The sequence below is a fragment of the Jaculus jaculus genome, chromosome 17 (genome assembly GCF_020740685.1).
Source record: "Jaculus jaculus isolate mJacJac1 chromosome 17, mJacJac1.mat.Y.cur, whole genome shotgun sequence".
Classification (NCBI taxonomy): domain Eukaryota; kingdom Metazoa; phylum Chordata; class Mammalia; order Rodentia; family Dipodidae; genus Jaculus; species Jaculus jaculus.
The window spans coordinates 18,099,527-18,119,201 of NC_059118.1; the positions used below are offsets into that span (position 1 = coordinate 18,099,527).

The window sequence follows — 19,675 nt, forward strand, 5'->3', positions numbered from 1 at the left end:
CATGTCTCTGGCAGGGGCATGAAGTCCAGAACCTGGGGGAGTGTGCCATCTTGTGATGGCCTGTGACAGCTGAGCACACAGCGGCACCTATCTGGAGGCCCAGCAGTGAGCGTGTATCTCCTTTATTATAAACTCCTTTAATAGCACGGTTTAGGACAGCCACGGAGCTCCAGCTCAGTCTCACTTGAGGGCCTCCCCCTTTATTTTCTGCCTACAGCAGGAGTAGTGAGAAGCATGTGAAGTCAGGGTACCACTTCCCCATTAGTCTGAGATGAGTGCCAGTCTTTAAGAGGTTCCTGCCCTCCAGGGACCTCCCAGCTTGTCTGTGTTCACCAGGTTTTTTCCAGATGGGCTGTGGTCACCTTCAGCTACAGAGCAGGGCTGCTGGACCTGGGGCTCAGTCCAGGCTCCATCCCTAAAGTCTTTTGAGGAGATGTGCCTGTCTTAATGCCTGCCTACCGGGCTGTGCACCTTTATGGAGACTGGATGTGGCGGGCCAGGGCTCTGTTTCAGCAGAGGCCGGGCTCATTTCCTCCTCCTGTCCTGGTGTGGGGCTGGATCTTCTACCACATCCTCTTCCTGCTCTGCACTGAGCTGCTGACTCCCTGGCAGGAAGGGAAAGGTGGTATGCTTAGCCCTCTGGGTGCCCCTTAATTCAAAGGCTTTTTACCTGATCCCCCATCCTCATCAGACACTGGGCACTACAGGTCCCAGGGGAAGCAGGCACTAGTAGGCCCCGCTAGTCTGGGGCCTTGGAGTCCTATGCTATGCGGAGCAGGAGGCAAGCTGGGGGCCTCAACCCCTTGCAGTGAGTAGGCCATTGCGGTTCACGGTCCCTTGACTGCAGCAGGGAGCAGGGAGCAGGGTAAGTGGCAGGCAGCCTAGGTCATCACGAAACCCTCTGAGCCTGTGGAGCTGGCAGACTCCGAGCTAGCCTTGAGCCGCAGGCTCGCGGGGTTACAGAGATCGAAGTCCTCGGCTACCGCTAGCTGCACGCGACCATTGAGCCCTCTCCTGCCCGGCTCCAGGAAGACCACATGCTTGTGGACACTGGCCTTGCGGCTGGGTGCATCCGGTGGTGTGGTGCTGAGCACCGAGGACTGCGCACTCAGCTCCTGGAGGGGACTGGGCGCTCGGGCCCAGCGGCGGCTGCGGCACGCTCGGCGGCAGGAGCGGCAGCAGCCTCGGCAGGGCGGTGCAAACAAGTAGAGCAGCACCAGCACCAGGCCCACGACACAGCCCAGAAGCGTGGTGAAGCCTGTGTTGAAAGCCTCTGGTTCCGGGCGCGGAATGTGCACACTCACATTGTACTCAAGTGTCTGGTTGTGGTGCAGGCGGGGCCCTGTGGCCAGGCACACAAAGATGCCCGCGTGCCGTTGTTGCACTTTGCCTATGGCCAAGCTGCCATCCGCCAGCACGGCAATGCTGCCGTCCTGAGATCCTGGTGCAACAAGCAGCTCGTTCTGTGGTGAGACCCAGGTGATGCGCACGGCAGGGGCACTGGTGTTGCAGTAGAGCCTCAGGGACCGACCCACCTGCGTGTGCAGCTGCTCCTCGGGCCACTCTAGACCCGAAGCCGCCACAGCTGAGCAGTTCTCAAAGACCCGACTGTGCTCAAAGAAGCGCACACGAGATGCCTCTACCTTAAAGGCCAAGCACGTGTACTCGCGTGCAAAGTCGCGCACAGAGCTCAGGCCCTGCTGGTGCCAGCGCTGCAGCAGGTGGTAGAGGCGGCAGTCGCAGGGTAACGGGTTGTTGTGCAGGTAGAGGCCGTTCCTGAGGAAAGCCGGCAGGGCAGCCAACTCTGGGATGGAGATGTGGCCCAGCAGGTTGGAGGACAGGTCGAGAGTGCGGAGGTGGACCACCCCAAGTCCGTGCAGGTGGTTGAAAGAGAAAGAGGAGAGTTCGTTGCAACCAAGGTAGAGGCGGCGGAGCGCGCTCAGGCCGTGGAAGGCATGCAAGTCCAAGTGTGCCAGGCGGTTGTTGAACAGAAGCAGTCTCTCCAGCTCACCCAGCCCGTCCAGGTCGTGGCGTCCCAGTGTCCGCAGTCTGTTAGATGATAGATCAAGGAGCCTCAAGCCGCTGGCGTTGCTAAAGACACCCCGACCTAGCGCATCCAGCTCATTGTGACCTAGGTGCAGGGCATGCAGCCGGGAGAAGGGCGCCAACCAGCCTGGGCGCAGGTGCTGGAGCGCGTTGTGGCTGAGGTCGAGGTCTGCAACGGCTGTAGGTAATGCTGCCGGCACGGTTTGCAAGCCGAGGCCCGCACAGCTCAGTAAATCCGCTGCACAAATGCACTTACTAGGGCAGGTGTGGGCTGAAGGGGGCAGGAAGTCCTCCAAATCTGAGGTGCCTAATCCTGAGCCCATCGTGCACAGCAGTGCGCCCAGCACCAGCCAGGCCATGGCGGCGAGCACTAGGGAAGAGGGCAGCTTTGTGGGTCAGAGCTCCTGAACTCACCCGCTTCTGCTCAAGCTCGTCGTTTGTGGCACCCTCTGGCCCATGGCTGCGGGCTCCACCCTGACAGCCTGCCGCCGCTCGCGGCTTAGGGAGGCGAGGCCGGGCCGCACTCCCTTCCGCTCTGCCAGCCTTCTCTAAGCGCTGCCGCTCGCCTCTAAGTACTCGCGGGGAGGCGGGCCGCCCAGGGGCGGAGACCCACGGTCCCATTGGCTCCCATCGTAAGGGGCGGGGGCAGTTCAAGGACCTGGTGTGACCACCAGAGGGCCCCAATGTCCCAGGCCTGCCTTGGGCTGATAGAAGAGCTAGCCTGAAGATAATGTACTTGTGCCACTTGCAATGTTCCTTTAGTGATTTTGAAGGATGTATTTGGGGCAGCTGGAGTTTGCATGTTTACGGGAGCTTCACACCGCTCTCCCCTTCAAATTAAGAGTAGGGTGTGTGTGACTGCTGGGACCCAGGATTTACTAGAGGATTGCTAAGCAGCAGGAAGACTGAAAGGATAAAGGGGCAACATCTGGGTTGTCAGCTCTTCCTGCAATAGGCCTCAAGGCTTCCAAGTACTCATGCACCTTCCCCTCCCCAGGACCGAGCGGGCCACATCGGTGCTCCTGGCTGACCCCTGCTTCCAGCTTCGTTCTATATGCTACCTTCTGGGCCAGCCGGAGCCCCCAGCACCTGGCACTGCCCTGGCTGCCCCTGACCGGAAACGTTTCTCCCTGCAGAGCTGTAAGTGGGCTAGGGGAGGCAGTCAGGGAGGAGATCTAGGACTGCTTGAGCTCAGGCTCCTCAAAGAAACAAAACTCCCTGGCTGGGAACTTTCAAGAGGCTCCAGGTTCTAGGGCCACAGTGGGCCTGATACCACCTACCACTAACACAGATACGGATTATATCAGCGCAGAGGAGCTGACCCAGGTGGAACAGATGCTGGCACACCTGACTGCGGCATCTGCCCAGGCAGCTGCTGCCTCCTTGGTGAGTAAGGCCACAGCACACAGGCCCATGCCATGAATCTGTCTGCGCACCCCAACAGCGGTGTAGGTACCCGGGCCCAACCCTCCCTTCACCCTCCTTCCTGTAGCCCACCAGCGAAGAGGACCTCTGCCCAATCTGCTATGCCCACCCCATCTCCGCTGTGTTCCAGCCCTGTGGTCACAAGTCCTGCAAGTAAGTGGGTCCCACGGGCTTGGAGGGCAAGAGGGTCGTAAGGGTCAACTCTCACTCCCCCACTCCTGGCCCATCGTAGAGCCTGCATCAACCAGCACCTGATGAACAACAAGGACTGCTTCTTCTGCAAAGCCACCATCTTGTCTGTAGAGGACTGGGATAAGGCGGCTAGTTCGAGTACCACCTCCTCAGCTGCCTAGGCTGGCCTAACACACACAACTTGCACCATCGTGGAACTTCACCCCCAGGTGCAGAGCCAGCCTGAGCCTCTTTGGCCCCGTCCACCACCCACCACTCCATCCATCATCGCTTGCATGTAGCCTCACTGGTGGGAGCCCAGCCGTGGCCTTGCTCATTGCCTGAGCTTGACTTCAGTCCAGGCTACAGTAATCATTAAATTATTATTCCAAATGGTCCTGGCCCCGGCCCTTTCTGAGGAAATAGGGTTTGTAGGGTGTGCCCAGCAGGGATCCTGTCAGTTCATGTCCCCATGAGACGTGCTCAACAGCCTCTGCTTCATCCAGTCCTCCGCAGACAAACAGCACCAAGTCCAGGGCCTGCTGATTTCCGGAGAAATAGGGCTCGGCCAGCCCTGTGTAACCCCTCACATGATGATGCGAGGCTCTGGCACTGATTCACCAATAGATTTGTGAGGCAGCACACTGGCTCCGTTGAGGTAGAGTTCATCGTTAACTATGACATCCTCGCCTAGCACCGTTACATTCTCCATGCGCACCTGCAGAAAACGTAGGCAGGCCTCACTGTTGAGACACATATTATTAGTTGCCCAGTCCCCACCTGGCCCAGCCCACAGGCTTACCCACTGGCCCACACGGCAGCGCCAGCCCACAATACATGACTCAAGCCAGGAGTGGGAACGGATGTGCGCATCTCTCAGTACTGTGCACCGCCGGATGCACACACCATCCTCTATCACCACACCAGGACCCAGGCTTACATTGGGGCCAATGCTACAGTTCTGACCAATACGGGCACTTGGGTCCTGAGGGTGGTGGAGAAAGTAAGTGTGAGTCACTTGTTTCCTCAGACAGAAGGGATCAGTAACAGGCTGAGCAAGGACCTCACCACAAGCACATTGCCCACAATGCCAGGGCCTGAACATAACCGCTCTGGCTGCTTCTGTCTCAGTGACTGTAGGAAGAGACACATTCCAGTGAGGAAATCCTTGGGCTGTCCAATGTCCATCCAGAAGCCTGTAGGGAGAGATGCATCAGGGAGTTCAGCTCAGCCACAGACCTCCCCCACCCAAAGGCCTCCCTGCCTCACCCTGTAGCTCCATGGCATATAGCTGCCCCTCCTTGGCCATAACAGGGAATATCTCCTTCTCAATGGACGTAGGCTGCAGCTGTGGGAGTGGGCAGCTTATCAGCAGGTCATGACCTGAGGAGAGGCCCGCCACACCCTAGCCCACCCAGCAGCTGTCTGTCTCCAACGCACCTGGATGCGCCGCAGCACGGCAGGACTCAGGATGTATATGCCTGCGTTGATCTTATTAGACACAAAGACCTGTGGCTTCTCCACAAAACGGTGAATGCGGCCTGTGTCAGCCTCACATACCACCACACCATACTTGGAAGGCTCCTCCACCTTGGTTACCTGAATATGGGGAGGGGAGGGGAAGGGAGGGGAGGGGAGGGGGGAAGGGAAGACAGACCTTCAGGCCTAGTTCATTGTTCCTCAGCCTTGATACTAAAACACAATGCTGTTCCAAGTCTCAACAACTCTGCCCCAAACACTTAACAGCATAGTGCACAGCTCTACCCCCATAACACAGGGAGACAGTTTAAGGCTAGAAGTCAGGGGTAACTGGGCATGAGGGTGGGAATGTCAGAGGAAGAGGGCCTGGTCCCTTACCAGGATGGAGCCCTCCTGACCGTGATGCCGATGGAATTGCACCATGGCTTGGAAGGGGAAATCACAGATCACGTCACTGTTGAGGACGAAGAAAGGGTCTGCAGTCTCAGAGAGCAGGTCTCGGGCCAGTGCCAGGGGCCCAGCTGAGAGAAGAGGGCAGGTCACCACCACCTTGCGAGGCACCTGAGTGTTTGAATCCCATGCCTCTCTCTGGCCCTTAAACCGTGCTCAAGGGGTCTTCCCGTTTTCACTTACCTGTCCCGAGAGGCTCCTCTTCATGGGACATGGAGATTCGGATTCCCAGCTGGAAGGAAGAATTCACTCCATCAGGTTCTCACTGTAGCACATTAAGTTGGGTCCCAGGGACCAAAGGGCTGAGTCCATGCCTCACCCTCTGTTCCTGGGCCTTCATTTCCTTCTCCAACATCTGTGACATGTAGCTCACAGCCAGGATCACGTGGTCCACGCCTGCCTATTGGACAGAATGAGGTAGGCCGACAGACGAGCTCCGTCGGAAGGTAGCTCTGATTTCCAATCACTAACCCGGTCCCTCTTTCCCGCCAGATCAGACCCAGGAACTTACCGCCGCAAGCGCCTCCACTTGGTGCAACAATATGGGCTTATTGCAGAAGTCCACCAGTGGCTTCGGGATGCTCAGCGTCAGTGGCCTCAGCCGCGTCCCATAGCCACCCACCAAGATCAGTGCCTTCATCGCGCCTGCGGGTGACGGGAGTGTGGGTCTCCGGTTCCAAGGACCCCTGCCGCCGTGCCCTGCCCCGCCCCTTCACAGCCAAACAAACCGACTCTGGTTCCAGCTCGTCCACAGCTAGGCGCTGACTCGGGATCCCGGGCCGCCAGAAATCCCGGACACGACGCGCTGGCTGGCCCGGAATTCCGGCCGGACCGGCGCGGGCGGTGACGTACCCGCGCGGGCCAATCGGCTGCCGACTACGTGGCATGGCCGACGGCGCCGGAACGCCGGGCGCGGTGCGGCAGGAAAAGTAGCCAATGGGAGCCCGAAAGCGCCGGGCTGCCATGGGGACCGAGACGGAACCCGCGGGTCAGATGTGCATTGGCGGATCCAAAGGCGGGACCGGCGCCGCGGAGGTCCAGCGCCCTACGGGAGCCCGGTCCGCCCGCCCCCGACCCCGCCTCGTCCCGCGGGACCCCGCCCCCGGGCCCGCCCCGCAGCTCCGGCCGCTGGGGCGTGCACCCAGGGCGGGCGCGGCCTTGCCGGGCCACCGGGAAGCTGCGGACATTGCAGAAAGACGCGGACAACCTTCAGTTTCTAGCGGCTTTATTTTGACATATACGACCTGACACAAGCGGGGCGGGCAGCGCTGGGTGTACAGAAAAGGGGCTGGCTCGGGCCGAGCACGTCCCCTCCACCACACACAGGGCCCGGGAACACGCCACTGGGCCATACGGGCGCGGCCCCCGGGGTGTGAGGGTAGACAGAGCTTCCAGGAAAGGAGAGCAGAGAGCGGTTCCCGAAATTCGAGGTCTTAAAATTCCCCCCCGAGAAGCAAAGGAAGCATGTCCCGTCCGAGTTCTCCTTTCTCCTCATTAAAATATTTTTAAATGGGCACACATAACCAAATTGTACAGCTGTAAAGTTCAAAGCAATCTGCATCTAGAGAACGTGCACGTGGCCAGGTGTGAGTGAGCGTGTGAGCAGTGAACATTTAACTAATCCAGACCCGTGGGCCCTACGTGAGGATCCCCACCCTATCAGAGGCCCAGAGATGGGGTCCCTGACAAGTTGTTACACTGGTCTCCTTACTCTTTGAGTACCACCCCGCCCATCCCACTCACACACACCTCCCTGGAGGCTGGTGTGGACCTGCCCCAGGGAAGTACTACGGGGATGGGTGACCTGAACTCCTCAAGCCATGATCCCGAGTTGCACTTTGGTCCCTATTTGGGGCTGGGAGGGCAGGCAGGGACAGATAGAAGAGCAGTGGCAAAGTGTGTGCAGACACCACCGATCAGATATTAAAAGTGCTGAAGTGGGGCCCTGCCCTGGGGGAGAAGTAGCCAGTCTCAGGCCTTGGATTCTGCAGGGGCAGAGCACCCTGTGGGAGTACAGCCTTCTTTGCTATGAACAGCAAGCAGCAGATGGAGCATCTGCTCCCAGAATTTGGAAACTGGAGGCACAGCATGTTCCAACCAAGTGTCAATGGCCCCAAATCTTTTGTCTTCTCCTCTATCCTGCCAGGAAAGACAAGACTGTCCATGCTAACAAATGGCCGAAGCCACAGAATAGCACAGAAAAGTTGTTACTAACCAGAAGCAGGCAAAGCTGTACCTCCCGGCCCTAAGGAATGGGAACTTGATCACCAGCAGCATGGCCAGGAGCCTGCACTGGGATCCACCAAAGAGCCCATTTCTGAGGCACATCTCTAGGAACTGGGGAACTACACCACCAGTTACCAATGCCTGTCAAGGGCTGGCAGCAGGCTTATCTTTTAATATCAAGTGATAATGACAGTGGCCCTACACTTGGAGGGTGTTACCCTTGGCATTGGCTTAGTCAGCAGGACTCTGCCATGAAAAAGCTGGTAGCAGAAATGGCTAAAACAATGGGCCAGATCACCCCTTGGTTGAGTCTCCATTGCCTCACTGTCGGTGCTGAAGGCCACACGTTATGCCCACGGAAGGCTGCTGGACCAGCAGGGAAACATCAGGACAATTCATTCTGCTAACAGGTCTTTGTAAAATGGCAGCACCTGCTGCGGAAGGGCACAAGCAAAAGCTCCCCACAGAAATGGGAAAGAGAATTTCATTTTGCTGAGGAAAGCATGAAGGAAATCAATATGTATTAACGACCAAGAGAAGGTTTTTCACAAAACAGGCTGCCAGGTGGACAAAAGGACAAACTGACAGACCCCAGGACTGATCAGACAAAACTCATTAGCAGAATCTGGGCACCTGCACCCAGGACCCAATGTTCCTAAAGGCAGTAAGTCTTAAAGTTCTCCCTCCAGCCCCAAGTCCTGGAACACCTTACAATGGGTTGCTACCTTGAGCTTAGCCTGGAAAAGTACAAGACCCTGAGCGGACCACAGCCCCTGAGCGCTGGGCGGAGCAGCCCACCCAGAGGCAGCACAGCTGCCCAAACTGGAGGAGGGGACTCCCATCCACAACCCAAGAGCTGCAAATACTGTCTGGGCTAAAGCCCCACAGGGACACTCTCCAGCAAACAGAGCTGTGACCCCTTCAGTGAAGCAGGACGGGTGGCCTCCTGAGGCAAAAGATCTTGGTGAGAGGCTGGCTGGGGGTGTGGACAGAGGGGCAGGTTTGCATGCCAATAAGGGCCTAGGGAGACCAGGACCTGCCCTGTGCAACAAGTTGGCTTCAGCTCAGCCTCAGGAATCTAGTCCCATGCCAAAATCAGACCCAAGAAGGATGGGTCCAGCTGTGCAGTTAGCCCTGTGCTACCCTGAGGGCATTTGCCCTAGAGCTGACTGACACACAGCACAAAACTGGAAAGCCAAGACCTGGGCACCCAACCCACGCCATTTCTGGGAAACAATGGAGGGACCCTGTGCCAGCCCTGGGATTTACCCCACAAGGGCCCTGCAACCATAGACCCAAAGACCTAGGCAAGAGAAACCAAAGTCCAAGGGCATCCTGTCTCTGCTGCTAAGCCTATGAGGGCTACCTCTTACTTCCTGAGTCAGCCTGGACACAGCAGTCAGAGCCACAGAGCTAAGGAGCCTGGCTGAGAGGACGTATGTTCTGCCCTCCTTTACTTTATATATATATATATGGATTCCAGGCTACAGCTAAAAACATTTCTTTTAGTTTACACCAAAGAGAAATATAACCCTTTAAAAGCAAGTCTGTGTGTCCTCATGGCAAGTTCAGAGCAATGGTCCCTGCCTGTGGGTAGGGGAAGGGGTCCTGGAGGCTCAGAACTGGGCCTACTGGTTCTCGTCCCGCATCTGTTCCATGATGCTGATGAGATTCTCCAAGCCAAACACATAGCCTCTGTCCGGCCCATCATGCACAGTAGCGTCATCCCGGAAGCCCTTGAACGTGCTGTGTGCAAAGTCAATCATGCGAACATCCACCTTGGGTGGAGAGGAAGGGCCAGCCTCAGGGTTGCTGCTGCTGGGGCTGGTGCTAGGGCCACAGGGTGGTGCAAGCTCAGGGAGCCCTGTGTCCAGGTGCTTGAGACGCAGCTCAGACCGGCATTCCTTGCCATCATAGATGACAAGCAGAGAACTGGAGTAGAAGCGGTAGGAGGCTTGCCGCTCCAGCACAGCTTTGAGGCCCCGCAGTTTGCTCAGGATAGGCTCAAAGAGGTCACGTCGCAGGTCCAGGCCATTGTGCAGGTACTGATACAGGGCGTTGCGAAAGCCTTCGATGGAGAGCCCACGGCCATAGTATTTGTTCCTGCAGAGGTAATGACCTGTGTCCAACTGGTACACCTGAAACCCCAGGAGACAGACACGGTGAGCACCAGGAAAGCCTCATGACTGTGTCATGGTAAGCAGCTTCTGGAATGCACTCTGATGGACCTGAGCTTTTCAACTCCTCTACTGGAGCAGGGAGGTGACAATGACCCTAGGTTTCCACATCAGTGTTGTGAAAGGCAATGTCTATAGTCATCACTTTAGAAGCCCTCCTTCTCCAAGTTGTCTTGGGGCCCTGGTAATTAGGAACATACTCGTGACAGACATGTCTTACTTGTCCCAGTACCAAGGCATCAAGCTCTCACAACAGTCCTGAACCTCAATCAACAGGTAAGGACAGCAGAGCCCAGTGAGCCACTTACAAAAATATACTCAGCTCCTTGTGGGTGATTTTCTCTCTCAAAGTGGCAGGCAGGCATGGGAATAACCTAGAAAACGTGTGAGGCAGTACCTGGATTCTCACGAGTGGTGACTTACCTGCATGCCACAGACCCTGACCCCCAGCGTAGCAGATGTGCTCTGCTCACACTTCTTCATCTGCCGGGCAGCCTTCTCAGCGGATGCGTCGTCGCCGTGCTGCCGAGTGCCCATCTTCAGGTCCAGTACACAGGGGAACTTGAAGTGGTGGACCACATTCTCAAGCAAGAGGAATTCTGAGCCAGAGTCAAGAGGAATGACAACCACACTCACCATCTACCCTATCCAGGGAAACACAACTATTTCTTGTTTATTTTATTTATTTTTTTTGGTTTTTGGAGGTAGGGTCTCACTCTAGCCCAGGCCAACCTGGAATTCACTAGGTACTCTCAGGGTGGCCTCGAACTCATGGTGATCCTCCTACCTCTGCCTCCCAAGAGTGGTGGGATGTGTGCCACCATGGCTGGTAACAATGATTTTCTATTAAAAAAAAGGTGGGGGGGGGAGGGCATTCTGGTCACATGTAAACTATATTCACCTTACAAATTCTAAAGGGGATTTTCACACCTTTGGTTCTAGCAGATTTTGTGGTAAAATTCTGTCACATATAATTTACCATTTCAACCATCTTATCTGCACATTTATGTGTATGTGCATGTTGTGTACAAAGGCATGCCAGGGACTCCTGCCACTGTAAACAAATATCTATCCAGCTTTATGTGAGTGGTTGGTTGAGGCTGGAAAATTAGACCTGGACTTGAAGGCTTTGTAAGCATTTTTAACTGTTGTACAATCCCCCTAGTGTACCCATTTTAAAGCATATTATTCAGTGGTACTAAATACATTCACATTATTGTGCAACCATCTCTACCTGCAGAACCTTTTCACAATCCTTGCAACAGCCCCCAGGGAGCCTCTGCAAGATCCATTCATATCATAGGCATGTATCAAAACTTTGTTTCTTTCATGAATATGTAATTTTTCATGATATGCAGGTAACACACCAATTTTTCCCCTTTTTTTGGAAGGGGAGAAGTTCAAGGTAGGGTCTCACTCTAGCCCAGGCTGACCTGGAATTCCCTATGTTTCTCAGGCTGTTCACAGTCTCACAGGAATCCTCCTACCTCTGCCTCCCAACTGCTGGGATTAAAGACATATGCCATCGCATCAAGCCTATTCCCATTAACTTCTGTATTTAATTAATTCACTTACAGTCAGTGTCTCATGTACCCCACAATGGCTCTGACCAATCTATGCAGGTAAGGACGACCTTAACTTTTGCTCTGCCCGCTTCCTTGGACCTCCCACTCTTCTCTGCCTCCCTGTGACTTCCTGAGTGCTGGGATTACAGGTGGGCAGCACCACATCCAATTTTTTTTATTATTTTTATTATCTGGCTCTATCTGTACAAAATGCCATCTCTCTCACTTTAGGTAAAACAAGTCTTTACTTAAGTGCAGCACCTCACCTAAGTTTAAGAAATAAGAAGAAAGGGCTGGAGGAGTGGCTTTAGTGGTTAAAGCACTTGTCTGCAAAGCCAAAGGACCCAAGTTCAAGTTCCCAGGATCCATGTAAGCCAGATGCACAAGGGGGGGCATGCATCTAGAGCTAGTTTGCAATGGATGGAGGCCCTGGTACACCCATGCTCCCTCTCTCTCTTTCTCTCAAATAAATATTTTTTTTTGTATAAAAAAGAAATAAGAAGGGGGCTGGAGAGATGGCTTAGTGCTTAAGGCATCTGCCTGCAAAGCCAAAGGACCTCAGTTCAATTCCCCAGGACCCATGTTAACCAAACGCACAAGGGGGCACATGTATCTGGAGTTTGTTTACAGTGGCTGGAGGCCCTGGTGCACCCATTCTCTTCCTCCCTCCCTCCCTCTCAAATAATAATAATAAAAAAGAAGTAAGAAGGAAATCAGATTCTAACATTCCTAAAAGAAAACACTAGATTTGAATATTTATTTTGGGGCTATGGATAAAGTTTAGTAGTAGTGGGGCTGGAGGGGTGCACTTGCTTGCAAAGCTAACAATCTGGGTTCGATTCCCCAAAATCCACGTAAAGCCAGACGTGCAAAGTGGAGCATGCGTCTGGATTGTTTTCAACAGCTGGAGGACTTGGTGGCCCATTCCCTACTCGTCACCTGTCTCCTTGCAAAGAAAGAAAATATTTTTTTAAAAAAAGGAATTCAGTGGTAGATCATGTGGTAGGCATGCACAAAGCTCTGGGTTCAATCCTCAGAACCAAAAAACAAAATAACAAATCAGAAACAGAAACAAAAACAAAAAACCACACAACTACCTTGCTTTTTTCTACTAAATTTCAAATCAGTGGACTATATTTTTAAGTGTATCCCACAGTATTATTCTAGGAGACCAAGTTTTATTTATTTTTATTTGTTTGTTTTGTTTTGGTTTTCAAGGTAGGGTCTGGCTCTAGCCCAGGCTGACCTGGAATTCACTATGTATTCTCAGTATGGCCTGGAACTCATGGCAATCCTCCTGCCTCTGCCTCCTAAGTGCTAGGATTAAAGGTGTGCGACACCACACCCGGCTAGACTGTCAAATTTCAAGCTTCAATCTTACCATATCCAAAAGGCAGAAAACCAAGTAAAAGAAGGAAGAAGAAGGGATGGGAGGGTGGATCAGTGGATAGGGTGCCTGCTGCACAATGCTGAAGTCCTGACTTCTGACCCCCAGGCCCCATGTAAAAGCCAACACATACCTCAAATTAATAAAGAGAACTGATGTTTTGCTGGGTGAGGCCACCCTGAGACTCCATAGTGAATTCTAGGTCAGCCTGGGCTAGAGTGAGACCCTACCTCAAAAAACCAAAAATTAAATAAATAAATAAATAAATAAATAAATAAAGTAAAAAGAGAGCAGAGCATGGTGACACATACCTTTAATCCCAGCACTTGGGAGGCACAGGTAGGAGGACTGCCATGAATTTGAGGCCACTTTGAGACTACATAGCAAATTCCAGGTCAGCCTGGGTTAAGAGTTAGACCTTACCTCAAAAACAAACAAACAAACAACAACAACAAAACAAAAAAACTAAAAGAGGGCTAGAGAGATGGCTTAGCAGTTAAGGCACTTGCCTGCGAAGCCTAAGGACCCATGTTAGACTCCCCAGATCCCATGTAAACCAGACGCACAAGGTGAAGCAAGGGCAAGGTCACACATGTGCAAAAGGTGGCACATGTGTCTGGAGTTCAATTTCAGTGGCTGGGGTCCCTAGCGTGCCAATTCTCTCACTCTCTTGCTCTCATTAAAAAAAATTTGGGGCTGGAGATGGCTTAGCAGTTAAGGAACATGCCTGCAAAACCTAAGGACTCAGGTTCAACTCTCCAGGTCCCATGTAAGCCAGATGCACATGGTGGTGCATGCATCTGGAGTTCATTTGCAGTGGCTAAGAGGCCCTGGCGTGCCCATTCTCTCTCTCCCCCCACTGTCTCAAATAAATAAATAAATAAATAAATAAATCTAACAAAAAAAGGTTAAATTAGGAAAAAAAAAACAACTAAAAAGTAGAAGTCTATCTAAAAATAAATAAATAAAAGGCATGGTGGTGCACACCTTTAAGCCCAGAACTTGGGAGGAACACTGAGTTCTAGCTCAGCCTGAGCTAGAGTGAGACCCTACCCCAACAAACAGACAAACAAAAAAGACAAGCACATAGTGGGGCTCTTGGACAGGGAAGTCCATCAATCATGGTCTGGAGGGAACCCTAACATGGGACCCACAGCCCCAGGTGATATAGGTAAAGGAGAGAAGAGGTGACAAGGATACTGTAGAGCTTTCGGTCCTTGGACTCAGAGCGCATGCGGCTCAGCTGCTGCTTATGACAGCGCAGGCTCCAGGGATTGTGGCTGATCTTCTCAGAACTCAGACCACTGTTGCCATCTAGCATCTGGAAAGGAACATCTGAGTGGCTGTGCAGCTCCATCTTTGGACTCTTGGCCTCCTGGGTGCTAAGAGGGAAGAATATGTCACTAAGGAAATGAAAAATCATCCTTGGGAACACAGTGTAGAGACTGTATTGAACCTAACATATCCACACCCTGCTGACAGGTGGCATGGGCCCCCAGTTACGAGGCAATAAAGTGAGTAAATGGCATGGTATGAATAGTGCTCTTCTGTGTCTCTGAAAAAATGCCTGAAAAAGAGTATTTCTATCAAATTATGTGATATATCACTTCACAGCCAGGCCTAGTGGCACACTCCTTTAATCCCACACTTGGGAGGCAGAGGTAAGAGGATCAGAGTTCAAGGCTAGCCTGAGACTACATAGTGAAGTCCAGGTCAGCCTGGGCTAGAGTGAAAGCCTACCTTGAAAAACAAAACAACAACAAAAGATATCACTTCACACCTGGCTGGTATTTAAAGAAAAACTAGTTGGAACAAGCGTCATCCAGGATATAAGGGAAGTGGAGACTTTTACACTGCTGGAACAAGTGGAAAATGGTACAGCTCTGTAAAAACCAGTTTTGTGTCCTCAAAATGTGGTGGCTGGACAGATGGCTCAGTGATTAAGACACTTGACTGCAAAGCCAAAGGAGCCAGGTTCGATTCCCCAGTAACCAAACAAAGCAAGGTGGTGCATGTGCCTAGAGTTCATTTGTGTTGCCTAGAAGCCCTGGTATGCCCATTCTCTTTTGCTCCCTTTCTCTGTCTCTTCTTTTTCTATCTGCCTTTTCATATCTCTCTCTCTAATAAATAAATAAATAAAAATAAAAATTTAAAAATCTTAAAAAGCAAAAATAGAACAGAAAACCCAGCCAGGCATGGTGGCATAAGCCTTTAATCCCAGTACTCAGGAGGCTGAGGTCAGAGGATCATTGAGTTTAGGCCAGCCTGGAGCTACAGTGTAAGTTCCAAGTCACTGGAGACTATAGTGAGACCCTGCCTCAAAATATAAATAAATAAATAAATAAATAAATGTAAGAGAGAGACCAAAGTTAAACATAGGATTAGGGCTGGAGAGATGGTTTTGTGGTTATGGCACATGCCTGCAAAGCCTAAGGACCCAGGTTCAATTCTCCAGGTCCCATGTAAGCCAGATGTACAAGATGGTACAGGTGTCTGGAGGCCCTGGCGTGTCCATTCTCCCTCTTTTTCTCTCACTCCCTCTGTCTCAAATAAATAAATAAAATAGATAAATAAAATATTTTAGAAAACATGGGATTAAATGATGGCAATTTCACACCTAGGTATATACTCAAAAGAACTACAAGCAAGGGTGGAATAAAGCTCAGGTGGTAAAGTACCTCTCCACCATTCACAGGGCTCCTAGTTTGATCACTAGCACTGCAAAAGCCAGATGTGATGACGTATGTCTATATCGCAGCACTTGGGAGGTAGTGGTGGTTGGAGGAACGGCAGTTCAAGGTCATCCTGCCCTATATAGCAAATTCAAGGTCAACCTGGGCTACAGATCCTGTCTTTTTTTTTTTTTTTCCCAGGTAGGGTCTCACTCTAGCTCAGGCTGACCTGGAATTCACTATGTAGTCGCAGGGTGGCCTCAAACTCATGGCAATCCTCTTACCTCTGCCTTCTGAGTGTTGGGATTAAAGGTGACAGCCACCATGCCTGGCTCAGACCCATGCCTTAAAACAAACTAAAAGTAGGGAATCAAAAAACACTTTATGAGGCCCGGAGAAATGACTTAGTGGTTAAGCACTTGCCTGTGAAGACTAAGGATCCTGGTTTGAGGCTTGATTCCCCAGGACCCATGTTAGCCAGATGCACAAGGGGGCTCATGCCCTGAGACTACATAGTGAATTCCAGGTCAGCCTGAGCTAGAACAAGACCCTACCTCAGGGGAAAAAAAACAAAACAAAAAAAACCCACTTTATGGGCTGGAAAGATGGCTTAGCGGTTAAGGTGCTTGCCTGCAAAGCCAAGGACCCAGGTTTGAATCCCCAGGACCCACGTAAACCAGATGCACAAGGGGATGCATGCATCTGAAGTTCATTTGCAGTGGCTAGAGGCCCTGGCATGCCCATTCTCTCTCTCTACCTGCCTATTTCTGTGTATCTCTCTCTCTCTAATAAATAAAAAAAAATAAAATATTAAAAAGACACTTTATGGGGGGAGGGGGGCATTACCATGGGATATTTTTTTTTAATTTTTTTAATTTATTTATTTGAGAGTGACAGACACAGAGAGAAAGACAGACAGAGGGAGAGGGAGAGAATGGGCGCGCCAGGGCTTCCAGCCTCTGCAAACGAACTCCAGATGCGTGCGCCCCCTTGTGCATCTGGCTAACGTGGGACCTGGGGAACCGAGCCTCGAACCGGGGTCCTTAGGCTTCACAGGCAAGTGCTTAACCGCTAAGCCATCTCTCCAGCCCCCATGGGATATTTTTTATAATCATGGAAAATGTTTAATAAAAGTGAGAAAAAAATAAAATAAATAAAAAATAAAAAAAATTTAAAAAAAAAGACACTTTATGTTGCTTCCTTTTTCTCCGACATCTTAGCGATGCCGTAGCTGCGCCTCTCCAAGCTTCGCCACGCCCAAGGACGACAAGAAAACAAACACCAGGAAGTCGGCTGAGAAAGACAAAGACCCAGTCAACAAGTCTGGGGGCAAGGCCAAAAAGAAGTGGTCCAAAGGCAAAGTTTGGGACAAGCTCAACAATCTAGTCCTGTTTGACAAAGCTATGTATGACAAATTCTGTAAAGAAGTTCCCATCTATTAGCTTATTACCCCTGCTGTGGTCTCTGAGAGACTGAAGACCCGCGGGTCTCTAGCCAGGGCAGCCCTTCAGGAGCTCCTTAGTAAAGGACTTATCAAACTGGTCTCAAAGCACAGAGCTCAAGTGATTGACACCAGAAATACCACGGGTGGAGATGCCCCCACTGCAGGTGAAGATGCATGAACAGGTCCAACTCAACTGACTGTACATTTGGAAAAAATTTTTTTAAAAAAATTTGTTTTTTTTTTTTTCAAAGTAGGGTCTCGCTCTATCCCAGGCTGACCTGGAATTCACTATCGAATCTCAGGGTGGCCTCGAACTCACAGGGATCCTCCTACCTCTGCCTTCCTAGTGCTGGGATTAAAGGTGTGCGCCACCACGACCGGCTGGAAAAATAAATAAGTCAAGAAAAAGAACAAAACACTTTATGTCAACATTCACAGAAGCATTACAGCTATAAAAAGAAGTGTAATTGTGACACATGCTACAATGTAGATGAACTTATAAGTGTGTTGCTTAGTAGACACAAAAGAACAAGCGTCACATAACGGCTCCTGTGAGGTACGTGTGAGGAGCTACGGGAAAGAAGACGGGCGGAGGACAGATGCACGGTACTGAAATTACTTAACACCACTGAGCGGTACAGAGAGGCTTAGCACCTAACTGTGCTTCTGGGCAACCATGAGGCCTGCACGGGCCTGAAACAGCCAGTTTCAAATCTACAGGTTGGGCCTGGAGAGAAGGTTCCATGGTTAAAGGCAAGTGCTTACAAATCTCCAGACCCACAACTGCTGGGTGGGCGCCTACACTCCTGTAACCCTGGTCCCACAAAGGGAAACAGAGACTAGGGAATCTCCTCAACTTGTGAAAAACCGCAAACTGTGGTGTCAGTAAGAAACTCCAGCTCAAATATGAAGTGGCAGAACAGTGATGAAGTGGGACACTCATTGTTCCACTCCAGCCACCAGGGTAAGTGCCAACATCCCAACCACTCCCACAGGAGAGCACATGGGGTACCACAGGGCACATACACATGCATACCAAATGCACCACACGGCACAAGTATACAACACACAACCATGTTACATACACATACACAAGAGTGATGGAGGCATGGCTCACTGATTAAGGTGCTTGCCAGCAAAGCCTAAGGACTCGAGTTCAATTCCCCAGTCCCCATGTAACACCAGATAGACATAAACACACACAAAAGGTTAAAATGATTATTTATGACATATTAATGACAATAAAAAATAGATTAGCCAGGCATGGTAACCCACACCTTTAATCCCAGCACGTGGGAGGCAGAGGTAGGAGAATGGTCGTGAGTTCAAGGCCACCCTGAGGCTACACAGTAAATTCTAGGTCAGCTTGAGCTATAGTGAAACCCTACTTCGAAAAAAAAAAAAGATTATAGCAGGGCATGGTGACACACGTCTTTAGTATCAGCACTCAGGAGGCAGAAGTAGGGGGATTGCTGGGAGTTCAAGGCCACCCTGAGACTACATAGCAAATTCCAGGTCCACCTGGGCTAGAGTAAGACTCTACCTCAAAAAACCAAAAAAAAAAAAAAAAAGAGAGAGAGATTATGGCTGGACATAGTGGCTCACACCTTTAATCACATCATTTGGGATGCTCAGGTAGAGGTTGAGGCCACCCAGAGACTATACAGTAAATTCCAGGTCATCCTGTGCTTAAACAAGACCCTACCTCAAAAAGTAAAACAAAGATTGTGATGAAGGTACAGTTTTACACTAAATAAACAAGGAATAGAACATAGAATGTCAAGGACATAAGTAACTTTTCTATCTTAGCCTTAGCCTACAACATTCAACATCTAGAAGAGCTTTTTTTCTTTTAAATTTTTCAAGGTAGCATCTCACTCTAGCCCAGGCTGACCTGGAATTCACTATGGCTTTGCTGTTAAGGCCTGTAAAGTCAAAGGACCCAGGTTCAATTCCCCAGAACCCACACAAGCCAGATGCACAAGGGGGCACATGTCTGGAGTTCATTTGCAGCAGCTGGAGGACCTAGCATGCCCATTCTCCTTCTCTCAAATAAATGAATAAAAATTTTAAAAAGAGAACTTTGAGCCAGGTATAGTGGTGCATGTCTTTAATCCCAGCACTTGGGGGCAGAGGTAAGAGGATCACTGTAAGTTTGAGGCCACCCTGAGACTACATAATGAATTCCTACCTCAAAAAAAAAGGAGAACTTTTAGGGCAGGAGAGATGGCTTAGCAGTTAAGGTTGTCTGCAAAGTTGAAGGACCCAGGTTTGATTCTCCTCTGCCCATGTAAAGCCGAGATGGACAAGGTGGCACATGTGTCTGGAGTTTGTTTGCAGGGGCCCTAAGGTGCCCATTTTCTCTTTCCTCTCAAATAAATAAATAAAAATAAAATAGTAAAAAAAAAAAAAGAGAGAGAGAGAACTTTGAACCTGTTGTGGTGGTACACACCTTTAATCCCAGAATTCAGAAGGTAGAGGTAGGAGGATTGCCAAAAGTTTGGGGCCACCCTGAGACTACATAGTGAATTCCAGGTCAGCCTATACTAGATTGAGACCCTACCTCACAGAAAAAAAAAAAAAAAAGCTAGGTGTGGTGGTGCACTCCTTTAATCCCAGCACTGAGGAGGCAG

The 19,675-nt window shown here is 51.1% G+C and overlaps 4 protein-coding genes and 1 pseudogene across 7 annotated transcripts in view; 2 read left to right on the forward strand and 3 right to left on the reverse strand.

Annotated features, from left to right (window-relative positions):
• The window catches only part of Rnf123 (ring finger protein 123), a 30,873-nt gene extending 26,838 nt beyond the window's left edge, over positions 1–4,035 (forward strand). For both annotated transcript variants that reach the window (XM_045137025.1, XM_004664246.3), the window contains exons 35-38: positions 3,044–3,186; positions 3,338–3,432; positions 3,539–3,624; positions 3,704–4,035. In XM_045137025.1, coding sequence (XP_044992960.1) covers positions 3,044–3,186; positions 3,338–3,432; positions 3,539–3,624; positions 3,704–3,824 — 445 coding nt within the window. In that variant the 3' untranslated portion in view covers positions 3,825–4,035. The remainder of the gene's footprint in view (positions 1–3,043; positions 3,187–3,337; positions 3,433–3,538; positions 3,625–3,703) is intronic.
• On the reverse strand, positions 93–3,889 carry Amigo3 (adhesion molecule with Ig like domain 3). The gene has a single exon (XM_004664244.2). It carries the CDS (start codon positions 2,403–2,405, stop codon positions 882–884), a length of 1,524 nt encoding a protein of 507 aa, XP_004664301.2. The 5' UTR covers positions 2,406–3,889; the 3' UTR covers positions 93–881.
• Gmppb (GDP-mannose pyrophosphorylase B) lies at positions 4,007–6,414 on the reverse strand. 3 transcript variants are annotated; one of them, XM_004664243.3, is made up of 10 exons: positions 6,300–6,414; positions 6,083–6,216; positions 5,891–5,971; positions 5,755–5,803; positions 5,500–5,642; positions 5,083–5,241; positions 4,912–4,990; positions 4,711–4,838; positions 4,445–4,627; positions 4,007–4,360 (listed from the first exon to the last, which is right to left on the reverse strand). In XM_004664243.3, the coding sequence occupies exons 2-10, from the start codon at positions 6,209–6,211 to the stop codon at positions 4,229–4,231; spliced, it is 1,083 nt and encodes a 360-aa protein (XP_004664300.1). In that variant the 5' UTR covers positions 6,212–6,216; positions 6,300–6,414; the 3' UTR covers positions 4,007–4,228. The 3 variants fall into 3 exon arrangements, with proteins under 3 accessions (XP_004664300.1, XP_004664299.1, XP_044992961.1); XM_004664242.2 differs by having other exon boundaries at positions 4,007–4,627; XM_045137026.1 differs by having other exon boundaries at positions 4,007–4,627; positions 6,304–6,406.
• Positions 6,415–6,779: 365 nt separating this feature from the next.
• Ip6k1 (inositol hexakisphosphate kinase 1) overlaps positions 6,780–19,675 on the reverse strand; it is a 53,617-nt gene continuing 40,721 nt past the window's right edge. The window contains exons 5-7 of the mRNA XM_004664247.3: positions 14,127–14,308; positions 10,398–10,573; positions 6,780–9,935 (exon numbers count right to left, since the gene is read on the reverse strand). Coding sequence (XP_004664304.1) covers positions 9,426–9,935; positions 10,398–10,573; positions 14,127–14,308 — 868 coding nt within the window. The 3' untranslated portion in view covers positions 6,780–9,425. The remainder of the gene's footprint in view (positions 9,936–10,397; positions 10,574–14,126; positions 14,309–19,675) is intronic.
• Positions 14,414–17,221, forward strand: LOC105944469 (annotated as a pseudogene).

Bases quoted from the DNA above. Each gene is read 5' to 3' on its own strand.
- Gmppb (XM_004664242.2), bottom strand. From the start codon at position 6,211: ATGAAGGCACTGATCTTGGTGGGTGGCTATGGGACGCGGCTGAGGCCA. The intron at 5,242-5,499 runs GTAAGGGACCAG...CCCCATATTCAG, and splicing joins GTCAGGAGGGCTCCATCCTG to GTAACCAAGGTGGAGGAGCC. The intron at 4,628-4,710 runs GTGAGGTCCTTG...CACCACCCTCAG, and splicing joins TTGTGGGCAATGTGCTTGTG to GACCCAAGTGCCCGTATTGG.
- Amigo3 (XM_004664244.2), bottom strand. From the start codon at position 2,405: ATGGCCTGGCTGGTGCTGGGCGCACTGCTGTGCACGATGGGCTCAGGA.